The sequence below is a fragment of the Semicossyphus pulcher genome, unplaced genomic scaffold, assembly GCF_022749685.1.
Source record: "Semicossyphus pulcher isolate SPU_LCO1_2020_fin unplaced genomic scaffold, fSemPul1.0.p SCAF_9, whole genome shotgun sequence".
NCBI classification, from domain to species: Eukaryota; Metazoa; Chordata; class Actinopteri; order Labriformes; family Labridae; genus Semicossyphus; species Semicossyphus pulcher.
In genome coordinates, this window is record NW_027211770.1 from 246,809 (window position 1) to 268,998 (window position 22,190).

Genomic DNA, 22,190 nt, shown 5'->3' on the forward strand with positions numbered 1-22,190 from the left:
ACTTCCACAGTGGTTCTTGTCCCTAATTACACCAATCCATAGCAAATTCCATAAATCCATAAACTATTTTAGACTCTTTGAACAAACTTTGTGAAAAAAATTATGAAAAATGAACTTGAACCAATGCAATATGCTTACCAGGCAGGGAACACTTTTCTAGTCTTCCGACCACTCAAAGCTGATTGATCCCCCAACTTTCCGATTGAGAGACGACCGACTCGACCACAGCTGCCCCCTCATGCAATGCTCTCGTTTGCTGACTTCTCATCAAGCATTGAGTGGGATGCAGCCCAACTTTTAATAGAATGGTTGCTCTGTGATTTTAATTGGCCTCATCAGCTTGTACTGTAGATCAAGGATGTCTTGACTGACAGAAAGCAAAGAGTGTGTGTAAATTGTCATTTGTCAGACTCTATAAACTCGTCCACAGGTTCCCCCCATGGGTGCGTTCTTTTGCCCCTTCTCTTTATCATGGACACTGATGTATGTAGGAGCATCGAAGAGTAGCAGATTTTCAGATTATACTGCTTTGCTGTCCCTCCTCAGAGGTAGAGAATCAGACCCTGGAATGCTCTCTGTGATTTTATTTCTTTGTGTAATGACAACTTCTTGGACTCGACGGAAGAGAGATGTAGGTCATGAGTGCATCATACATATTACAATGTTACAGTGTTACAATTTACATTTAGCAGACGCTTTTGTCCAAAGCAACATACATCTGAGAGTTAATACAATACAGAGTTAATTAAAAATCCAGATTACTAGTGTTCTATAAGGGACACTTCATACCAAATACTTTGTCCATAGGGGGCGCCAACATCCACAAAAATAAAAGTTCCTCACAGCTGCTTTTATTTTAATATTTTATGTTTGACATTAACAACTATTTGGTGAAATATTTTATGTAGACGAAATCCTTTATTTTTTTCACAACCCTAAAGTTCCCCTCATCAACTTTGTCAGGATAGAGATTCAGCAATTTCAAGAGCAAAATATATATATAAAAAATGTCTAAAGTATTAAAATCATTGTAAAAATTGTGTTTTTTTTTATCTATTTAAAAGTGTTATTACATTTGGTCACTGTGATGCAGTATGAATCCACCCTTTTGCTTAGATTAGGATAATCCTGAGTTTTTTTGGATTAAAGTTATCCCAATCCTCCTCAAAAGTTTTGAACAACCCAAACTTTTGCAAGGCTTTATCCGGATAAAAGCCAAGATTGGATAACCTAATGTTATCCTATTACATAATACTTTTTTCTTTTGAACAACCCGCTTTCAAGATTTCATCCTATCCGATAGCTTTAATCCTATCAGATTACCTTTGAACAACTGGGCCCTGGTTCTTCAAAGGTAATCTGATCGAATTAAAGATATCGAATTGGGTAATCCTTAAAAGTCTGTATGTGGATAAGGTGGATCATATCCATTGTTTTTGGAAAACGGATGGACTACCTGATTCTAGCTAGAGAAAAGTGGATTGCAACCAGGACCTGTTTTTTTTAACAACTAGGCCCTGGTTTCACAGCCCAACAGTAAAAGACAGAAATTGTCCATTGATTGTAAAAATATTTTGAAGATTATAGGCGAGAAACACAGAGTTCTAAATTAATTTAGTAAGAAGCAGATCCCCCAGAAGGCTGCAAATACTTAAGATCCCTTTTGACATATTCTTCAAAGTGATTTTTCGCTGTTGCCATCAGGACTTCATTATGTTTTAGCTGCATGTCAAACTAACCACGATTCAAAATCGTTTATCCACTCTGCAAACAGATTACTAATGCAGGCTTTAATGTAGGTTTTATATTTCTTGACAGACTTTTTAATTAAGAATGATACTTTTATTATTGTATTCCTTTTATTTATTTATCGGTTTGCTTAATATTAGTATTAATTTTAGATATTCTATAATTTAGCAGTTTTGTTCCATGCATCTCAACCAGAGATATTTTTATGTACTACCTATTAAAAATGTAATATGCATTCATGAACAATTTTTCATGTAAACAAGCAGTGACGGAGAATCTCTGATTCGGTAACAAAACGGTGTGATTTTACCCCCTGTACTTCCAATGAGTTACTGCTCTAGATAATTTATCAGCTGAAATAATCAGTTTTTGATGGAGGTCAGAGTCCAGTTGCCTACCCAATCAGCATTTTGTAGCTCATTTAGGTCTGGACCAGAGTCATCTGATGAATTTTCCTCCATCTTACGAAGGTTCTGGGGAAAGAAAGAAATAGACAAGGCTAAAATATAAACTGGAAAGACAGTGAAAGACATCATGAAATAAAGAAGCGGATTAGGGGAAGGTAAATGTGGGCCAACAAAGTCTTAGCTGTTTAAGAAGAACCTGCTTTGCAAAGCAGACGCTTTGCCTTTCGGTTTCAATTTAACACTTACAGGCAGCTAATGGGAGCATTTAAAAATGGTGACCCCTAACATAACTGCTCTGTCTATGAATGAAAGATTAACATTTCAACTTCAATTTTTGCTAAGGTTAGATATTTGCTTATTCAATATTTTCTAAAGAGGAATTTGCAGAGGCCTAAACTGCCAGCAATCCGTGCCCACAGTTTAAAAATCTGCGCCCACAGATTGCAAATCAGCAGGCATGGCATGGATTATGAATCTGTAGGCACGGATTATAAAACATGCACAAGGATTTGTAAACCGAGAGAACAGATTTACACATGGCTCTTTTTTTTTCTCAGCTGACACCAGGGGTTTAGTCCCCATTAATTATCACAGCTCAAAGAGCAATCTTTTGAGTTTGAAGGGTAGGAAAAAGAAACATTTTCCAGGCTGACTTCTGCAATGTGGCACTCACTCAAATCCATTTTCTGACAAAAAACTAATACATTGTATCCTTCTTTGTCTAGGCTTCATGCAGAGCCAGTGATGATGAAGAAAAGCACTTATCATGATTTGGGCTCTGCTGTTCCACCACCTCCCTACAATCCTGCTGTACAACTGTAGCAGGGGGGCTACAGAGACCGTCACAGCCTTTATACCCGACTCCTCACACCGCAGTTCTGTGGCAGGTGCAGTGCTAAAGGGGGGCATCAAAGGGGCCTGTTTGCCTCCAGAAGCAGGGCACAACTCTGTTACTATTCAAGGCCTCAACCCCTGCCCAACCAACTCAAACATCCGCATAGTCCCCACAACACCTGCAATATGGAAAAACTGTTTCTGAAATGACGGATAAAATGAATCTCTATGCCAACAAGGAAGGAAGAAGCAGAAACTTCCAATCCAAAAACGATCCATGAGGTGTGTCACAACTGTAATGAGAAAGGAAATTTGAAAATGACTGCCCAGATAAAAAGAAGGTATGAGGCAGAAAACTTGTCAACCTGCACATTGACTCTGGAATGAGGCAGAGCAGACGCTAGTGACTGATGAGACAGCAGCCAAAACTCACACATCCGCACGACATTTGGGTGAGTCAAATGTGTTTGAATTTTTATTGAATGATGAACAAAAGATTTGTTTAGCTATTAGTTTTGGAGAAGCTGGGCTTAAACAAGAAGAAAAGCTGAACATTTTCACATATCAAATGTATGCTAACAATGAGGGTTTCAAACACCTGCCTACTCCAACTTTAAGCACTGCAGGAGAGAATGTTGATTTCTAAGAAGAAGCAGAGAATTGAGTGGCAGATAAACCAAAACTGTTGGAGCAGCAGGCTTCCTATTTAAGACCCTTATACTGCTCTTTTTTCATGCTTATTGGACCACACTCTTCCCATCCATTAGATTAACTGGACAGTGACTCCAGAACAGAAATGAGAATCTGAGATGAGACATTATGTGCAGATTTTAAAACTCACCAGATGTATGTGTATGAATGGCAATTACTGAACACATTACCTGCAAACAACAGTGTTAGATGTTAAATGGACTGTACTGATTAGCGCTTTTCTAGTCTTTACGACCACTCAGAGCTGCTTTTACACTACATATCACATTAACCCATTTACACATACATTCACACACTGATGGCACAGGCTGCTACGTAAAGTGCCCAACTGTCAATCAGATATCACATTCATACCCATTGGCTATGCCACCGGGAGCAATTTGGGGTTCAGTGTTTAGCCCAAGGACACTTCGACATGGGGATGAACCTCCAACCTTTTCATTGAAAGACGACCGACTCTACCACCACAGCCGCCCTGAGGTAACGTTACTTTTACGTTACGTTACAAGATTACTGGCTATAAAAAATAACTTGTTATGTTACTGCGTTACCTACTGAGAAAAGTAACTCTTTATTTTTGTGTTATCAAAACCAAAAAAAATTACCCCTTTGCGACACATGTAAGTTATATTGTCAGGATGATGTGTAGCCTGCTGCAAATCTACCTTTGAATGAATTGACTCTACTGTCATTGCAGCCTAGTTAGCAGTCCAATATCTGTATCTCCATAGCCTAATTATGACAGACACAGACAGGAATGACATACACAAAATTAACCTTTACAGGTCATTATTATGCTAACAATCCGACAGTTAACTGGGCAGAGGCATAAAGTATTAGGCACAGCTGTTTCAAAGATACAACACAGGCTTTTCCCACCAGTGTTGCAGAGCTGCAGATAGTAGCTGCAGATACTACTTATGAAGGTGAGGTCTTCACAGCAGACAAGCACCTCCAGACACAACTTACATTTCACCATGATGTTGCTTTTGTCCTTTTAGCCCCAAAATTCAAAATATGGGAATATTTACACCAAGTAAATGCTGTCCTCTCTGCCATCTCCCTCGTTGAGTTAGCTAGCAATGTATGCACCCTGACACAGCTGTGTTGACCTTCCGCTTGTACACAGCTACCTGCCAAGAAGAAGTTGAGAAACAGAAAAAGTGCTTCAGGGATTTTCTTTCTTTGTGGCGAAAAACGGAAAAGGAAAATATGGCTTTTTTTCAGTAACTGATTACTTTTGATGAAAAAGTAACTAAGTAATGGATTGCTTGACTTAAAAAGCAACATGCTATGTTACTCGTTACAACAAAAGTTATCTGAGTACTCTGTTGCATTACTTTGTAACTTGACCCCCAACACTGGCAAACAATAATGATTTCCTATTAAAAACTGCTAAATCACACCTTAGCTCATCAACATCAACAACAACAACAATATTGGTTGGGAGTTGGCTTTATACAAATACAATTTGATTGATTGATTGATTTTCATCTAAATGTATGCAACCGCATGCAGTGGAAAGACCTTGGTCCTTGGGTGAGGAGGGGTGATTTGCTGGGTAACCGGTAAAGGAAGCTCCTAGGAGGCTGTACAGCAAGAAAGGTTCAGTCTCCAAAATTGACCCTAATTCTGTATCTTTTCACAAAGTATTCCGATCATTGGATCAGGCACATGCCGAGTCTATAACAAGAATGCTACTGTGATGGCCACAGCGACACAAGGGTAATATCACCCTCGCCTTCACCTACACTCTCACCTCATTGGTTTTCTAACAGAACATGCTCATTTTTATTTTGTAGTTAACCACACAAACAATTTATACGCTTAGTTTGGTTTGGTATTAGTTTATTTTTGCATTTGAGCTTAAATTGTTTAAATTTAGTGCGCACATTTTTACACTGTATGATTAGACACACATTTCTGTTATACTAATCATCTTTTCTTTGTATTTGAGGTACCTGACTGTTGGGGGATGGCACTTCCTGGTTGGAGCAAAAGTTGGGCCAAGGGTTGTGAACTCTCTTACGCTGGAGCCAGCTCATTGGAAGAAACCAAATGCTCTGATGTAATGGGGGGGGATTTGGGTTTTGTTGGTTTAGCTTTGTATTAAGTTTCACTTAGTGTCCATTTTGTTTACCCCTTGTGTTTGAGTTGGTTTGGTCAAACCCCTATATATGTTCCCTGGTTATCTCATTATGGAAGGTCTGTTTGTTATGTTCACACTTTAGTTCTTCTCAGCTTAAGTAAAGTGATATTACGTTGACCTCTTTTATAGGCCTAGTTGTTATAATTTTGGTTGTACATTTTATGTTCTTTTTGGGTAAAATAAAAACACAAAGTTTTCTCAAAACTCCTGCTGTCTTGTGCCTTACTGCCTGGTCCCTAACAGCTACCAGCAGTCATTTTATGTACCAACCATGCCCCAAGTTTAAGACCCTTCTCACATTCCAGAGAAGATAAGGAACTCACATGCAGAGACATCTTTTCTGCAAAGAATATAAGGACTAAAGTGACTGATTCTCTTATGCGATTGAAATGTAATTAAAGTAATGTTATGCTAAGCTAACATAATTAATGTTAGCGATGTGGGCTTCATAGATAACTGGCAGACATTCTGGGGAAAGCCTGGTCTGATTGGAAGAGATGGCATTCATCCCACTTTGGATGGTGCAGCTCTTTTGTCTCGTAACATGGCTAAGTTTGTTAGTCGTAAAACCTGACAAACCAGAGTTGAGACCAGGAGGCAGAGCTGTAGTCCTACACACTTCTCTGAGCTTCCCTGTGAGCAGTTTCCCAGCCACAATGTTAATGTTATAGAGACTGTGTCTGCCCCCTGACCCAGGCCTTTTATTACAGTTAATTCAAACTTAAATAAAAAAAGGAGTAAATCAAAAAAATTTAATACAAATTAAAACAACAACCGAAGTTATACCAAAAAATATGAGAATTAAATGTGGTCTGTTAAATATCAGATCCCTGTCATCTAAAGCTCTATTAGTGAACGATCTAATATCAGATTATCATATTGATTTACTCTCTTTAACTGAGACTTGGCTGTGTCAGGAAGAATATGTCAGCTTAAATGAATCCACTCCTCCCAGTCATCTTAATACACATATTCCCCGAGACACTGGTCGAGGTGGTGGAGTGGCAGCTATTTTCAGTTCTAGTCTTCTAATCAACCCTAGACCAAAACTTAGTTTCAGCTCTTTTGAAAGCCTTGTTCTGAGTTTTTCACACCCAGCCTGTAAAACTTTACAGCCTGTTTTATTTGTGATAGTATACCTGGCGCATACTCTGCTTTTCTAACTGAATTCTCAGAGTTTTTATCAGATTTAGTCCTGAGTTCAGATAAAATAATCCAAATTATTGTAGGGGACTTCAATATTCATGTAGATGTTGATAATGATAGTCTTAGCATGGCATTTTTTGTCCCTTTTGGACTCTATTGGTTTCACTCAAAGTGTAAACCAGCCTACTCACCACTTTAACCACACCCTCGACCTTGTTCTAGCTTATGGCCTTGAAACCGAAAACGTAATTGTCTTCCCACAAAATCCTCTTTTATCAGATCACTATTTAGTAACATTCGATGTCCTATTAACCGACTACTCTCCAGTTAACAAAAATGTACTCACAAGATGTTTGTCTGATAGGGCTGTAGCTAAATTTAAGGAAACAATTCCAGCTGCTTTTAATTCTTTACCACATCTGTTTACTACAGAAAGCTCTTATGCTAATGTTAGTCCCTCTCAGCTTGATCAGTTTGTCGATAGTACTGCAGGTTTGCTGAGAAGTACTCTAGATTCGATTGCCCCCTTAAAAAATAAGATTATCAACCGACAGAGGCTAGCTCCATGGTGTGACTCAGAAACTCGTAACTTGAAGCAAATGTGGCGTAAATTTGAAAGAATGTGGCGATCCACCAAAACAGAAGAGTCTCGTTTACTCTGGCAAAATAGTCTTAATAAATACAGGAAGGCCCTACGGCATGCTCGAGGTGTCTACTACTCCTCTCTCATAAAAGAACGTAAAAACAATCCTAGGTACCTTTTCAGCACTGTAGCCAGGCTGACAGAGAGTCACAGCTCCACTGAGCCAAGTATTCCTATAGGCCTCAGCAGTGATGATTTCATGAGCTTCTTTAATGACAAAATACTAAAGATTAGAGACAAAATTTGTAAACTCCTGCCGTTAACTGGTGCAGATGTATCTTTGGAAACTGCTCAAAAACCTGATGTTTACCTTGACTGTTTTTCTCCAATTGACCTTCCTGAGCTAAATTCTCTGATATCTTCGTCTAAACCATCAACCTGTCTTTTAGACCCGATTCCAAACAAGCTGCTTAAGGAAGTCTTTCCCTCAATTAGCACTTCTTTACTAGATATGATCAATATATCTTTATCGACTTTCTATGTACCCCAGTCTTTTAAACTAGCTGTAATTAAGCCACTACTTAAAAAGCCTACCCTAGATTCAGGCACCTTAGCTAACTATAGACCTATATCTAACCTTCCTTTTATCTCAAAGATCCTTGAGAAAGCAGTCGCTAATCAATTATGTGACTTTCTTCATAACAACAGTTTATTTGAGGACTTTCAGTCAGGATTTAGAGTTAACAAAGAGTCGGTCTAGACCTGCTCTTTCTGTAAAGTGTCTCAAGATAACCCTGGTTATGATTTGGCGCTATACAAATAAAATTTGATTTGATTTGATTTGATTTTAGAGTCCACCACAACACTGAGACAGCACTTACGCGAGTTTCAAATGATCTACTTACTGCTTCAGACAGAGGACTTCTCTCTGTACTCGTCCTGTTAGATCTTAGTGCTGCTTTCGACACGATAGACCATCACATCCTGTTACAGAGACTAGAACATTTAATTGGCATTACAGGATCTGCATTAAGTTGGTTTAAATCTTATTTATCAGATCGATCTCAGTTTGTTAATGTTCATGATGTGTCCTCTATGTACACCAAAGTTAGTCATGAAGCTCCACAAGGCTTTGTGCTCGGACCGATTCTTTTTACCTTATATATGCTTCCTCTGGGTAAAATCATGAGGAAACACTCTATTAATTTTCATTGTTATGCAGATGATACTCAATTATACTTATCAATGAAGCCAGACGAAACCAATCAGCTATCTAAACTAGAAGCATGCCTTAAGGACATAAAGATCTGGATGACTAGAAACTTTCTGCTACTTAATTCAGACAAAACTGAAGTTATTGTGCTCGGCCCAAAACACCTCAGAGATTCTTGCTCTTATGATATAACTGCCCTAGATGGCATCAGCCTGGCATCCAGCACTACTGTTAGGAATCTGGGAGTTCTATTTGATCAGGATATGTCCTTCATCTCCCACATAAAACAAATATCTTTCAGCCTTCTTTCATCTTCGCAACATAGCAAATGTCAGACACAAGACATCTCTCCTGCATTAGTCTCCCTGCACTGGCTTCCTGTAAAATCTAAAGTAGAATTTAAAATCCTTCTTCTTACTTACAAAGCTCTTAATGGTCAGGCACCATCATATCTAGTGCCATATTGCCCCTCAAGAAGATAGTGCTCCCAGGATGCAGGCCTGCTTGTGGTACCTAAAGTCTCAAGAGTAGTATGGGACGTAGAGCCTTCAATTATCAGGCCCCCCTCTTCTGGAATAATCTACCAGTCAGGGTCCGGGAGGCAGACACCCTCTCTACTTTTAAGAGTAGACTTAAAATTTTCCTCTTTGATAAAGCTTATCGTTAGGGCTGACTCAAGCCTTGACTAGCCCATTTGCTGCTATAGGCTTAGACTGTCGGGGGATCTCTGTGCCGCTTTTTCTGTGTGTGTGTCTCTCTCTCTCTGCATTTATGTTATAATAATGCATCTTATTAACTATTTATCTTCTTGTCCCATTAACGTTACTAACCATATATCTTCCCGGGAGTTCTTGAGCTCCCTTTTCTTGTAGGTTCCTGGGGATCGTTGCTACAGACCCCTTGCTGCTGTGGACCTGCTCGAATCAGAATGCAACAACTATTAATATCATTTCCGGTGCATGTTGGCCTCCGCCAGGGTTGTCCCTGGTCACTGATTCTGTTTGTGATTTTCATGGCACAGCCATGCTCAAGGCACAACCGGGGGGTGGGTGGGTTCCAGTTTAAGGACCTCAGGATTTCATCTCTGCTTTTTGCAAATTATGTCGTCCTGTGGGCTTCATCAAACTGGGACCTCCAGCAGGCATTAGGGTGGTTTGCAGCCGATTGTGAAGCAGTTGGGATGGGAGTCAGCACCTCCAAGTCTGAGGCCATGGTTCTCTGCCAGAAAACAGTGGATTGCCCCCTCTGGGTGAGGAGTTAGTCTTTGCCTCAAGCAAAGTAGTTAAAGTATCTCGGGTTCTTGTTCATGAGTGAGTGTAAAATGGATCGTGAGATTGACAGGCGGATCAGTGCAGCATCGGCAGTAATTCAAGCATTGTACTTGATCGTCATGGTAAAGAGGGAGCTTGGCCTGAAGGCAAAGCTTTCGATTTACCAGTCAATCTACGTTCCAACCCTCACCTATAATCACTGGCTTTTAGCAGTGACCAAAAGAATGAGATCATGAATACAAGCGGCCAAAATGAGTTTCCTCCGAAGGGTGTCTGGGCTCAGCCTTAGAGATAGGGAGTAGAGCCGCTACTCCCTCGCATCTAAAGAAGCCAGTTAATGTGGTTCAGGCTTCTGTTTCGGATGCCTCCCGGGTGCCTCCCTTTGGAGGTTACAGGGGTCTCCAACCTGTTTTCATCTGAGAGAAACCTTGAAAAACTGAAACTGGCCAAGAGCTATTTACATTACATCGCTGTAATTGGTGGTGGCACCCCATGTTGATTCTTTTGTCCACTGAAACGTGGGTACCACAGATGAGGCACACACACTTGGCCTTCACATTTGTGAATAAAAACTTGCTTTCCCACTCCCCGTGGAAATAGTGTGTTTTCCGCTTTTCCTTGGAGTTGCCACTTTCATTGTCCATCATAAATCTGGCTAAACAGTTCTGCTAATACCACAGAACTCCTCACTTTAGCTCAACTAGCGTACAGCATAACTGAATCGACCTGTCGATGGAGGTTGTTGCAACATTGCTGTGATTGGTTAGGTTCAGATGTTGACAAACATGCCAGGAGCATCAACGTTTTTTATTGACAGCTGATAGGCCTATCCTGTTATTTTGTATTGGAAGGGGTGGGACAACTGTGTATTTGATTGAATTGAAGTGGGAAGAGGCTTTCAAGGTGCTTTTTTTGTCATCAGAGTCTGCAAAACTCTTGGAGAGCTACTAAAATCCAGGCTACCAGTAGCTTGCGAGCTACCTGTTGGAGACCCCTGGTCTTTTATATCCATGCTTATTTTAATGCTTTCATCCTCATTCCTCTATTAATAATATATGGCTTATTACTGAAACAAGCAATATGGCTCACACAGATATGACTTTTATACTCTGCCCGTTTCCTTATTCAACCTTTTATTCCCAAAAGCAGAAATACTCTTTATACTGGTTAATGGGTAATGTATGTCTTTTTAAAAAGTTAATAGTAAAAAAACAGTATTTACACCCAGATTTACATGATCATAATCACAAAATACTGCACATGAATTGCAAGATAAAATAGCACCTACTTCTTTGGCACTCTTGATTTTCTCCAGAAACGTGTGCAGCTCCATGGTTTCTGTGTACAGAGCCCGACAAACAGCCTGGTAGTGACTGGGAGCATCCGATAGACTGGGTAGATGATTTGTGCACAGCTAAATGGGAGACAGTGAAGCACAGAGAAATAAGAGTTTTTTCGTTCGCATTTTATGCATTTGGTTAAAGACAAACATCGATCTATTTAAATAATGTTTGACTGATATAGCGCTGTATCAAACAATTTATCTCAAGACACTTAACAAATAGAGCAGGTCTAACCATTACTCTTTGTTTTATTATTTAGAAACATCTTGAAATATGAAACCTCCAACATAACCAGACTCATGAACATCAGCTGTGACCAGATGGAAGAGCTGGGACAAAAAAACTCAACTCTGCAGTTAAATGCAACATACTCATTAATTTAGCAATACTTATCCAAAAAACATCAGATATTATAGTAAAACACTGACAGGGACCATTTAAACTGTTACAGTACAGTATTAATTTCGTTAATGAAAATAATTACGAAAAATGTTTGTCAATGCAATCTTTTTTCCACGAGTTAAAAGTCATTGATAATAAGAACTTATTCTGTTAACCCAGACTTTCTGCTTGTGCTGTGTCACTATAGAGAATGAACCAATGTACAACTGCCTTTCATTATTGGGCTGGTTGTTGGCAATACGTTTTTGTTTTTCAAAATGAAAACATTTAATATTCAGCCCCCAAAGTGAGTCGGCCCACCAGGAAAATGCCCAGTATGCCAGATGGCCAGCACAGCCCTGCCGGATGGGCCGAGAAAATGGGATAGAGAGACAGGCACGAAGAAAGCGATGATGTTCAAAAGCTCCTCCTCCTGTCAGTGGCAGCTTGAAACTCTGTGTCCTCAAAACCCCAAATTGTTGACGGAAAAGAAAAACATCGGAACTGTGCTAAATTGTACCAAAGGAAGATACAGCTTGTAGCAGACTGAACAGTGTTTTAACACTGTTGGACCAAAATCAGTCTGGCTTTAAGCCTCCTCAGTAGTCCCCAGGTGGTGGAATGAGTTACCAGACTCCATTCGGTCTGCAGAGTCCTTTTCCACCTTTAATAAAAAACTAAAGACCCAGCTCTTTCATGAACACCTCCGCACTTAATGATATTGATGTTATTGATGATAATGACATTGAGGACGTGGTTGATGTTGATTAGGATAATTATGATGATGATAACTATATTGACCCTGTTGATGCTGCTGATGCTGACTATTATAAAAAGAAAAAAAAAGAAAACAATGACCTGTGCACTGCCAGCACCAGTGTCTGATCACACTTGAAGCTTGCTTGTTGGCACTTACTGACTTTGTTTCCTCCTGTCTTGACCGTTGCTTGTGTTGAATCAACTCTCAGATGTACGACGCTTTGGACAAAAGCATCTGCTAAATGAAATTGTAACATTGTAAGCAACAATAATCATAATAATAATACCAATAATAATGATGTTGAGACCTCATCATGTGCCTCAAACAAAGGAAAGGCCTACTTTGGAGATGAGGAGCCTGATAAGGGTACTAAAACACCACAAAGACTCAGTATTCCAGAATGCTCCTTCCTTCACACCCAAGGAAAGAGAGCAAAATTCCCCCCTTTCATTTGAGGAAAGCCGAGGGCACCCCAGGGGGTCCCTGTGACACAGCCAGGATTTCATGCAGGTAATAAAAGCCAGTGAAATCCACATATATTTGCCTTTCATGTGTAGCCAGAGTTGCATTAGGAGGTACTTTTTTCCCTTTTAGCCTTTCGGCAGCGACCTGTGTGAGGTAATTTTTCATGTTCAAGTTAACTTTAACTGCACCAGCGCCCAATCAGCTCCTTGCTGATTAAACAGAGACAGTTTTTAAAAGTTCCTACTATTTGTAAGTAACTTGAACGCATCGCTGCACCGCATCTTGTCACCTGCAGAAGGACCAACACAGAGAATGTCTCCTCCGACACCAGAAGCTTGATGTTTTTCTCTTCACCTGCATGGACAATCTGCCCGAATCTGTTCACGGATCCACCTTTGTTCGCGCAGAGAAATTCCGCCAAGGATCGTACACTGGACAAAACACACGCTCATCACTACCAAGAGTAATCTCAAGTAAGAGGCTTTTATGAGAGGCCGTACAAGCCATAATTCATTCTGGTGCTTTCACATACATATAATTTCCTCTCACATACATATATTGTCATCTCTCACGTACATACATTCTCCTCTCACATACATACATTGTATGACAAAGGAAAAGGTGCGAACAACGTACTTGACAAATTAACTCTAAATTGTCTACTAACGTAAACTTCTATACGCAAGTTACTAAGTTGCTAATTTAGCAGTACACATTAGCATGCTAACCTCCTGCGGTCCACGATATAGTCGGCAAACCAGACCAGATTGCCATTAACCTTCACAGCCTTTTCCTGCCGATTAATACATTGATATATAAATGTACATATGTTTGCTGTTTGAAATTTTTTTGTACTTTAATGTTGGTGTTTTAGGTTGCTCGATATGCCCATAGAAAGGTTAGACTGCAGGGTTGGACTGGGACCCAACGGGGTCACAGATAGATGATTCAGAGTGTGATCTACAAGCTGTTTGGAATTTATAACAAAGTGATCAAGCAGTAAGCAGTTTATAATTATACAGCGCAGTGAGGACACCGATCTGTGATCTGTGAGTGGTTCTCATGCTCTGCCTCTGAGTAAGGTCGCGATCTGTCCATATTTCCATCAACAACCTTTATAAAGAATAAAATACATCTCCACAAGCTGTGAATGAGATGGGCAGGAGGTGATCCACGCATAGTTTTTCAGAGTTATCATGAACGCAGGGAGGAGACAGACGTTAGGAGAGGAGCAGATATGACAGACGTGTGTTTTGATGCTCTGTACCTGTATCAATAACATCGCAATCTGTCCATATTTCCACGCACAGTTAAAGTATAATCGTCGTCTCTGCAGGCTGTCATATGTCCATATGCTGTGTAGTTCATATATTTCACTTAGAAACACAGAGTTGTAGAGAGACATCAAGCTTCATGATCAAACTAAGTTTCATATCACGTCACGTGATGCGAAGCCAGGGTTGTCAGGTCAGACTCCAGCGGAGTTGAGCTACTTTTGAAGAGACCGGAGCGCTGTAATCCAGCCTGAACTGCGGTGTCTTTTTGGAGTAGTGGGCCTGAAAGGCAATTTTTTTTCTCCAACTCTGGTGGCCTGGCGGCCAGCCCATCTGGCATTTCCCTGTTATGCCAGATTGACAGTCTGAGCCTGTTAGACTGGGTAGGTAGATTAAAAACTGAGCCAGATAAGATACGCTATCCAGTTACAAAATCTAGAGCATTGGAGAGCAGGTGACACTCTTCTCTAATGTTAAATATATATTATATGATCTATCTGAAAGGCAAAACTAGAGTGAGTTGAAAGTGATACAGAAATTCTCTTATTTCATATCATGCCTCCTTTTGTTTTTTAGGGCCAAAACAGTCTATCATGATACTTTCTATGAAGATGTAATCCTTCTTCCGGAACCATCGAGCAATGTGGTCGTCATGCATCACGCAAAGCAGCAGTTATATGAACAAGGACATATATTGAATGGATTTTAATTCCAAAAATCCTGGGACCAGAAGACTGTCACTGAACAAATGAGAGATGCCTTTAGTGAAAAACTCTCAGCTGATGTGAGGTACACACTTAGATTTTTTATACCAAGTCCAAGCTGCGATGATATGATTCTACAGAAAATAAAAAAAATGTAAAGGAAATCTAATAATTTCTAGTGGTAAAACATTCTTTCAATTATGTGATTATAGACCAAACCTAAACTATTAAGCCAGTTATCCATACTAATACATTTCATTTTGTTGCATCACTTATGTTTCTGCTAGTGTTCTGCTGCTTTTTTGGACCTTTCTATTTTTTTTTTAAAACTATTATAGCTACCTTTCAATAATGGATGCACTGCCAGGATCTGGACGAGGCTATACTAGCAAGCCTTCAGAGTGAAAGGTTAATACAAAATGCAAAATGTTCTACAGTAGTCAATTGCAACGTTGCAGTTGTGTTATTGCTGTTTTTTATTTTTGTTTTACAGTTGGAACCTTTCTGATTTAGATTGGTTGACTGGCCTGTATGAAATGTAGCGAATAGGCGCCATACCTGCTCACATAATATGCATATGCATAATGCCACACTCTTAAGACGATGATATATTTATTTTGTTTGTTCCAGGACCACAGACTGTTCTGTGCCTGTTAGAGATATTTTGCAAGCTCTTGCAACAAAAATAAACCATTAGAAGAAATGCAAGTTTAACACCATTCGATCCATAGTCCTGGATGGAGCAATCAGAAATAGTTTGACATGGATCGTATGTCCCTCGTTTAAAACCTCTGTCAGGTTTTCTGGTGATATGGGAGTACCTGAAGAGGCTGTGGACTTAGGTGGACCCAGAAGAAATTTTTTAAAGCTTCTAATCGAAGCATTGCCCCAATCTCAAATGTTTGAGGCTGAAGAAGGCAAGATGAAGATGGCGTTTGACAGTACTGGTATGTATTGACTGCAATCTCATTTCTTTTGGATGGTCCAAATAATCGGTTATTACATTTGTATCACTATGGTTCTATGATGTTGGAGGTATTGGTACACATGCTCTGTCATAAATATCATGATTTTATTTTGTCTATCCACAAGAGAGGACTGGTACTTCATTGCAGGCGGGGCAATTGCAATAAGCCTTGTACACGGTGGACCTCCTGCAGACTTTCTGTCCCCAACTCTCTTGCCTTGCCTCGTTGATGGCCCAGAATTGGCTAAGCCAGTTTTGGGAGATGTTGCGGATACTGACCTGCATGAAAAAATGAAAAGGGTAATTTCTTTTTTTTTCAGTTTTAGGATATTTTGAAGTATGTGTGTGTTTCTTTCTATGCTAGTGACAAGTGTAGAGGGGAAGACATTTTTAATTATGCCATTTTTAAATTTTGTTGTTTGTTTTATCCATTGGAAGATCTCAGATTGTAAATCACTTCAAGATCTGCTAGCATCAACGGAGCCACTTGAGGAGTATTTGGCCAATGCTGGTTGACTGAGGCCACTGCGGAGGTTAGAAGACAAGAATCTGCTTGTAGATGACCTCCTGATGTTCCAAGTGATACACAGAGTGCGTAGTCCAGATTTTGCCTTCAGAACAGACAGAGGGAGACATGATCGTTATTAAATTCCAATCAAGAAGTCGGTCATTGTTAAGTCGGACGTAAGAGATAAGAGCTATTTTTTTTACGCACAGCTGGTGCACTCCTGTGAACTATAGATATAGACTATTCTACGCCCTTGATACAGCCTGCCTATCAATTGTTTTAAGTCAAGTGTTTTATCATAGGCTTTTGTCTGGGCAGAGATAGCTTAGAAAGTGTGTTTATTTATGTTAGTGGGAAACTTTTTGTTTGCTTGATTGCGGACCGCCGCGTCCCGTTTATGCTTGTGTTTTGCTACTGTGTTTGTTTTAACTCAACTACCATGCTGAGATTAGTAAGCTGCCTTTAGTCAGGTAAAAGTTCAGTGCCACAGCTGATGATCTGTGATCATCCGCTGGGTTTCTGCATGATAAAGTTACAGTTACTGCGGCTAGTTCGAGCTGCTTTGTTTTGCCTCACCGGCATATCTTTCTACTTCTTTGTACTAACCGACATAATAGTAGTTTATCAAGCCAGGTCGCTTTTGTTTTCTTTGTTAAATTTACGCGGACTTGATCCACCATTTTGAACACACACACGCCATCTTGTCCTCTCTCTCTGCACCTCCACTCACTCGCTCTCTCACACACACACATGCACACACACATGCTTCTGCTTTGTAAATAACTGCTCTTAGTTTAAGTTTGATAGTAATTTGTTTGATTTAGTGACATTGATTTTGATTGGTGCTGCTTGTTAAATAAATTCTATTTATAATTTAAAGAGAAGTTGTTTGTGATTAATTGTGTATTTGCATCATGATTATGGCTGGTTGCGAAGGTCAGTGCTCTGATTCATACCTTCCCCTTTTCACTTTTAATTGAAAATATTGATTATTTAATAACAACATAGATAAGTGTAATATTGAGACTGATTTTTCTTCTTTTTGTTTATTATTCCCCGATCCCAGGGTGGTGCCCCGTAATTAGTCATTCCGACTGATATTCTTTTATCAATATTAATAATCATAATTATTAACAATAATATTTTTTTTATTAATAACCAAATTGCTCCTACCAAATCCCAACAATAATAATATTATAATTATAAACATTTACAACTTACCTTTCTTTGATGGTAAGCACACATTACTTTAATAAAGAGATTTAAATAATTAATGCTGTGAATAATCCAGGGATTTAAGCCAACCCTCGGTTTCCCTCGGACACCCTAAATCACTTAGCGCCATGGGCTTTAGACTGTGCACCTTCTGCCGTGTAAATAGGGCGCAAGAGCTGTAATTATGTGCTTGCTTGAAGTACAACTTAATTTTGAAATCCCTGGGTACTTAGAGAAGTATTCCACACATTGAAGATATTCTGTGATGGCCACTAAGAAGTACAGTAGAGATGCGTTATGGCGAGTCAGACTCCAACTGGAGTTTTAACCATGACGTTCCACCAGAGATCATGTGACCAGCAGGCAGCCCGTGGTTCACCATACCTGGGGCAAAACAAAGAAGGAGGCGGTGCAGGAAGCGGGGCTGCCGAGCCGGTATTCATGCCCGGCTACGGAAGGACCCGTACAGACCAGCGTTACCCAGCATCTTTCTCACAAACGCCAGGTCACTAAACAACAAGCTTGATGAACTATCGGCCACCATCGAGGCACAGGAAACTGTGCGGGATAGCTGCATCATGATTGTGACGGAGACCTGGCTTCACTCAGGGGTAGCAGACGAAGCCATCATGTTAGCAGGCCGCACAGCAAACCGAGCCGACCGGACGAGCGACTCGGGGAAAAGCAGAGGAGGAGGACTGGTCATCTACTCCAACAACAGTAGTGTACAAACGCTACAGTGACTGAAATATGCTGTTCCCCTGATAAGGAGTTTGTAACACTCAGATGCCATCCGTTTTATTTGGCCTGAGAACACACAGTTGTCATGGTAACGGCTGTGTACACACCACCGAGTGCTAATGCTAACAAAGCATTAAAAACCCTGCTAGCACCTGTTAGCAAACAACAGTCTGCCTACCTGGATGGCATTTTCATTGTAGCCGGAGACTTTAATCATGTTGACTTAAGATCTGTGCTCCCTAAGTTTTACCAGCATGTTAAATGTGCAACGAGAGGTCTCAACGTGCTGGATAAGGTTTATAGCAACATCAAGGAAGCATATAAGGTCTCCCCCCTCCCCCACCTCAGACAATCGGATCATCTGTCTCTGTTTCTCAAAATGCCATCCCACAGCTCCAGGAGTGTTTCCACACAACAAACTGGGATATTTTTGCACAGGAAGACCTAACAGACTACACATCCATGGTTCTGTTTTATATTAAAACGTGCATGGACAACGTCACAGAGGAGAAGAAGGTCAGACATTATCCAAATAAAAAACAGTGGATGAACAGAGAGGTGAAACAGCTGCTGAAGGATTGGGACTTTGCTTTCAGGTCTGGAAACATGGAACTATACAGCTCAGCCAGATCCAACCTGAAAAGGGGCATTAGGGCATCCGTGACCTTGTCAACATAAACAGCTCCAAGGTCCCTGCACAGTCCCCAGCTGCCTAAAAACCGCCACTATTGTGCCCATCCCCAAGAGACAGCCGGTCAGCGGTCTGAACGTTTACATACCTGTGGCTCTCACTTCAACTGTAATGAAGTGCATTGAAAGACTGGTGCTGAGGCACATTAAACCTTTACTGCCTCCCAGCCTTGATCAGCACTAATTTGCATACAGAGCCAACAGGTCCACAGGTGATGCCATCAACACAGCCCTCCACACAGCGTGTCAACATCTTGAACAAGCTGGCAGTTATGCAAGGATGTTGTTTGTGGACTTCAGTTCTGCTTTCAATACTCTCATTCCAAGCAGACTGTTGTCCAAACTGCGCAGTCTGGGCATCGGCGAGCACACCTGCAGATGGATCAGAGACTTTCTCACCAACCGTCTGCAGTCAGTCAGACTGGGGTCCCATCACTCCTCAGTCCTGACAGTGAGCACTGGGGCCCCTCAGGGCTGTGTGCTCAGTCCCATGCTGTACACCCTGTACACCCATGACTGTGCACCAGCAACATCTTTGTCAAATTTGCGGACGACAATACTGTGGTGGGGCTGATTCACGACAATGATGAGACGGCCTACAGAGAGTAAGTCCTGAACCTCACTGCCTGGTGCTCCCTAAATAACCTGGCACTCAACTCCTCAAAGACAAAGGAGTTGGTGCTGGACTTCAGGAGGAAGAGGGAGGACCCCCCCCCCCCCCCCCCCCTTTCTCATCCGAGGAGACACGGTAGAGAGGGTCAGTACATACATTTCTCGGGACCTTATGTGGAGCACTAAGACCAATGCACTTTTGAAAAAGGCACAGCAGCGACTGTACTTTTTAAGGTCACTGAGAAAGGTCAACCTGTCCCAGGAACTGCTGCTGTCCTTCTATAGGTACCTACAACATCTCAGTGTGGTACAGGAGCAGCTCTCAGGCTGACAAGAGGGCTCTAGAAAGAGTCAGGAAGTCAGCACAGAGCATCATAGGAGTACAGCTGTCCTCTCTGTCAGACATCTACAACACCAGATGTCTGCGCAGGGTCAGAAGTATCACCTCCGACGGTTCACACCCCGGACACAGCCTGTTCTCACTGTTGCCCTCAGGAAAGAGGTACAGATCCATCCAGGCCCGCACATCCAGATTCTTGAACACTTTTTACCCAAGTGCAATACAGTTACTGAATAAACAGTAGTTCAGTGTCCTGAATAAATCCATGTCCAGGATACTGAAACTATTGTATTGTGTGCAATATATTTATCTCTACCGTTTGTGTGCTTATATTTATTTCTACTGTATATCTTTCATATTCTTACTATTTTATTTCTTTTTTTGCACCACAAGAGTTGTCTATTAATTTCGCGGTACACTCTGTGTGTATTATGACAATAAAAGCATTCTGCATTATAGAAATGGATAAATCCATACCAACTTTTGACTACTCTCTCTGGGACTGGATGAGATATCAAGGGATCTCTTGAATTGGTGTTTCTGTTTGTTGCACACAGAACATTTCTGGTCAACTTCCTCAATTTGTTTTGCCATTCCTTGCCAAAACAGTACATCCCTGGCTCTTTCTTTGCTCTTTTCTATTCCCAAATGTGCCTCACAGATTTTCTCGAGCATGTCTCCTCTCATTGTAGTAGGCACCTTAGGTTTTGAGTTTTTGAACACCAGACCTTCAGAGTATGTCAACTCCTCGGATGATCCGATGATGAAGAATTAAATGAATTAACTCCTTAACAAAAACAGAATCTTTTTCTTCCTGTTCACATGACCTCTGGGTCAATAATGACGAGTGAAGCCAGCTAATTTATGGCTCTTGTAGGAGGACGACTTTCCTTGATTTCTGGCTAACATCAAAAGACTCACTCGAGCAACAAGATGGAGATATTCAAAAAACTGCATGAAAATAAAGAACTTTATGATTAAAATGTACATTTACTAATATTTTATTTGTAATAACCAACTGAAGTTACTAGACTGATGCTTAATTTTGATTGTTGATTCTAAATGTACAGAGAGTATGAGTGCCCACTCTCCCTCTCATCCCCCCTTTTCCTACAGATACTACAGTTCTGTGACTCTCTGAATTTCAGTTGTTCAAGAAACAGACAATTCCTAAACCTATAGGAATAGGAAACCTTAATTAATACGTATTCTATTACCTCAATTATTTTACATTATCGTAGACTTATATTTCTGTAACATGTTTCCTAAAGTCTCTGATAGGAATGTGACCCCCTAACAAGGGATTAACAAATAAACTATTTCTTATGGACTGAACAACGCTCAGACAAAACAAAGTGAATCAACAAGAACTGGTTGATAAGGACACGAATGGACAATGGTTGCCTTTCCTGTGTTTTGTATATTGTGTGAATTTATCTGCAAGATCTCTCTGAGCACCTCTGCACGCCACAGGACACAGACACATTCCTGTGGTAGAGGGAGCATTGATAAGACTATTAAAGTTATTTCACTCACTTGGTGTACAAAAGGGTATACAGATGCATATATATGAAATGTATGTGTTCAGGTATGCATATTTGTCATAACAACTCATCTGGCTGTGTGTGAGTGTATTGCGTCATTTCCTGTTTTCTCGCTGCTACTGTGTTGTTCTGTGCTGTTTGTAACTGTTGCTAGAGCTCGAGCTAAATCGATTAATCTGCTGTAATTATCATCACTGCAGTTATTCAGCTGCTGTGTACTTAAACAGACACTAGTTTTCATCAAGCACTCTCGTTGTTGCATAAGCGTCATATCTGCTAAACCCTTAACTTTATACTCCCTTAGCCGTTAGCTTAGCAGCTAGCTTAATCAATTGAAATGGCTTCTCCTTCTCCCTCCTGCTCTCCTGATCTGCCCTGTTTGGTGTGTCAGATGTTTAGCACTACCTCGACCTCCTTTACGGATAAGGGTACTTGTATGAAATGTAGTATTTTTGGAGCTATGGAGGCGAGGATCACGGAATTAGAGACGCGGCTCCGCACCTTGGAAAACCAAGCATCGCTAGCTGCTGTAGTCAGCAGCAAGCCCCCAGGGCCAGTAGCAGGTGCGGGCCGACCTAGCGTA

The 22,190-nt window shown here is 40.7% G+C and overlaps 1 protein-coding gene across 1 annotated transcript in view; it reads right to left on the reverse strand.

Annotated features, from left to right (window-relative positions):
• LOC138584359 (protein spire homolog 1-like) overlaps nt 1-22,190 on the reverse strand; it is a 142,766-nt gene that overhangs the window by 57,973 nt on the left and 62,603 nt on the right. Inside the window, exons 5-6 of the mRNA XM_069656568.1 lie at nt 11,352-11,477; nt 2,148-2,222 (exon numbers count right to left, since the gene is read on the reverse strand). Coding sequence (XP_069512669.1) covers nt 2,148-2,222; nt 11,352-11,477 — 201 coding nt within the window. The remainder of the gene's footprint in view (nt 1-2,147; nt 2,223-11,351; nt 11,478-22,190) is intronic.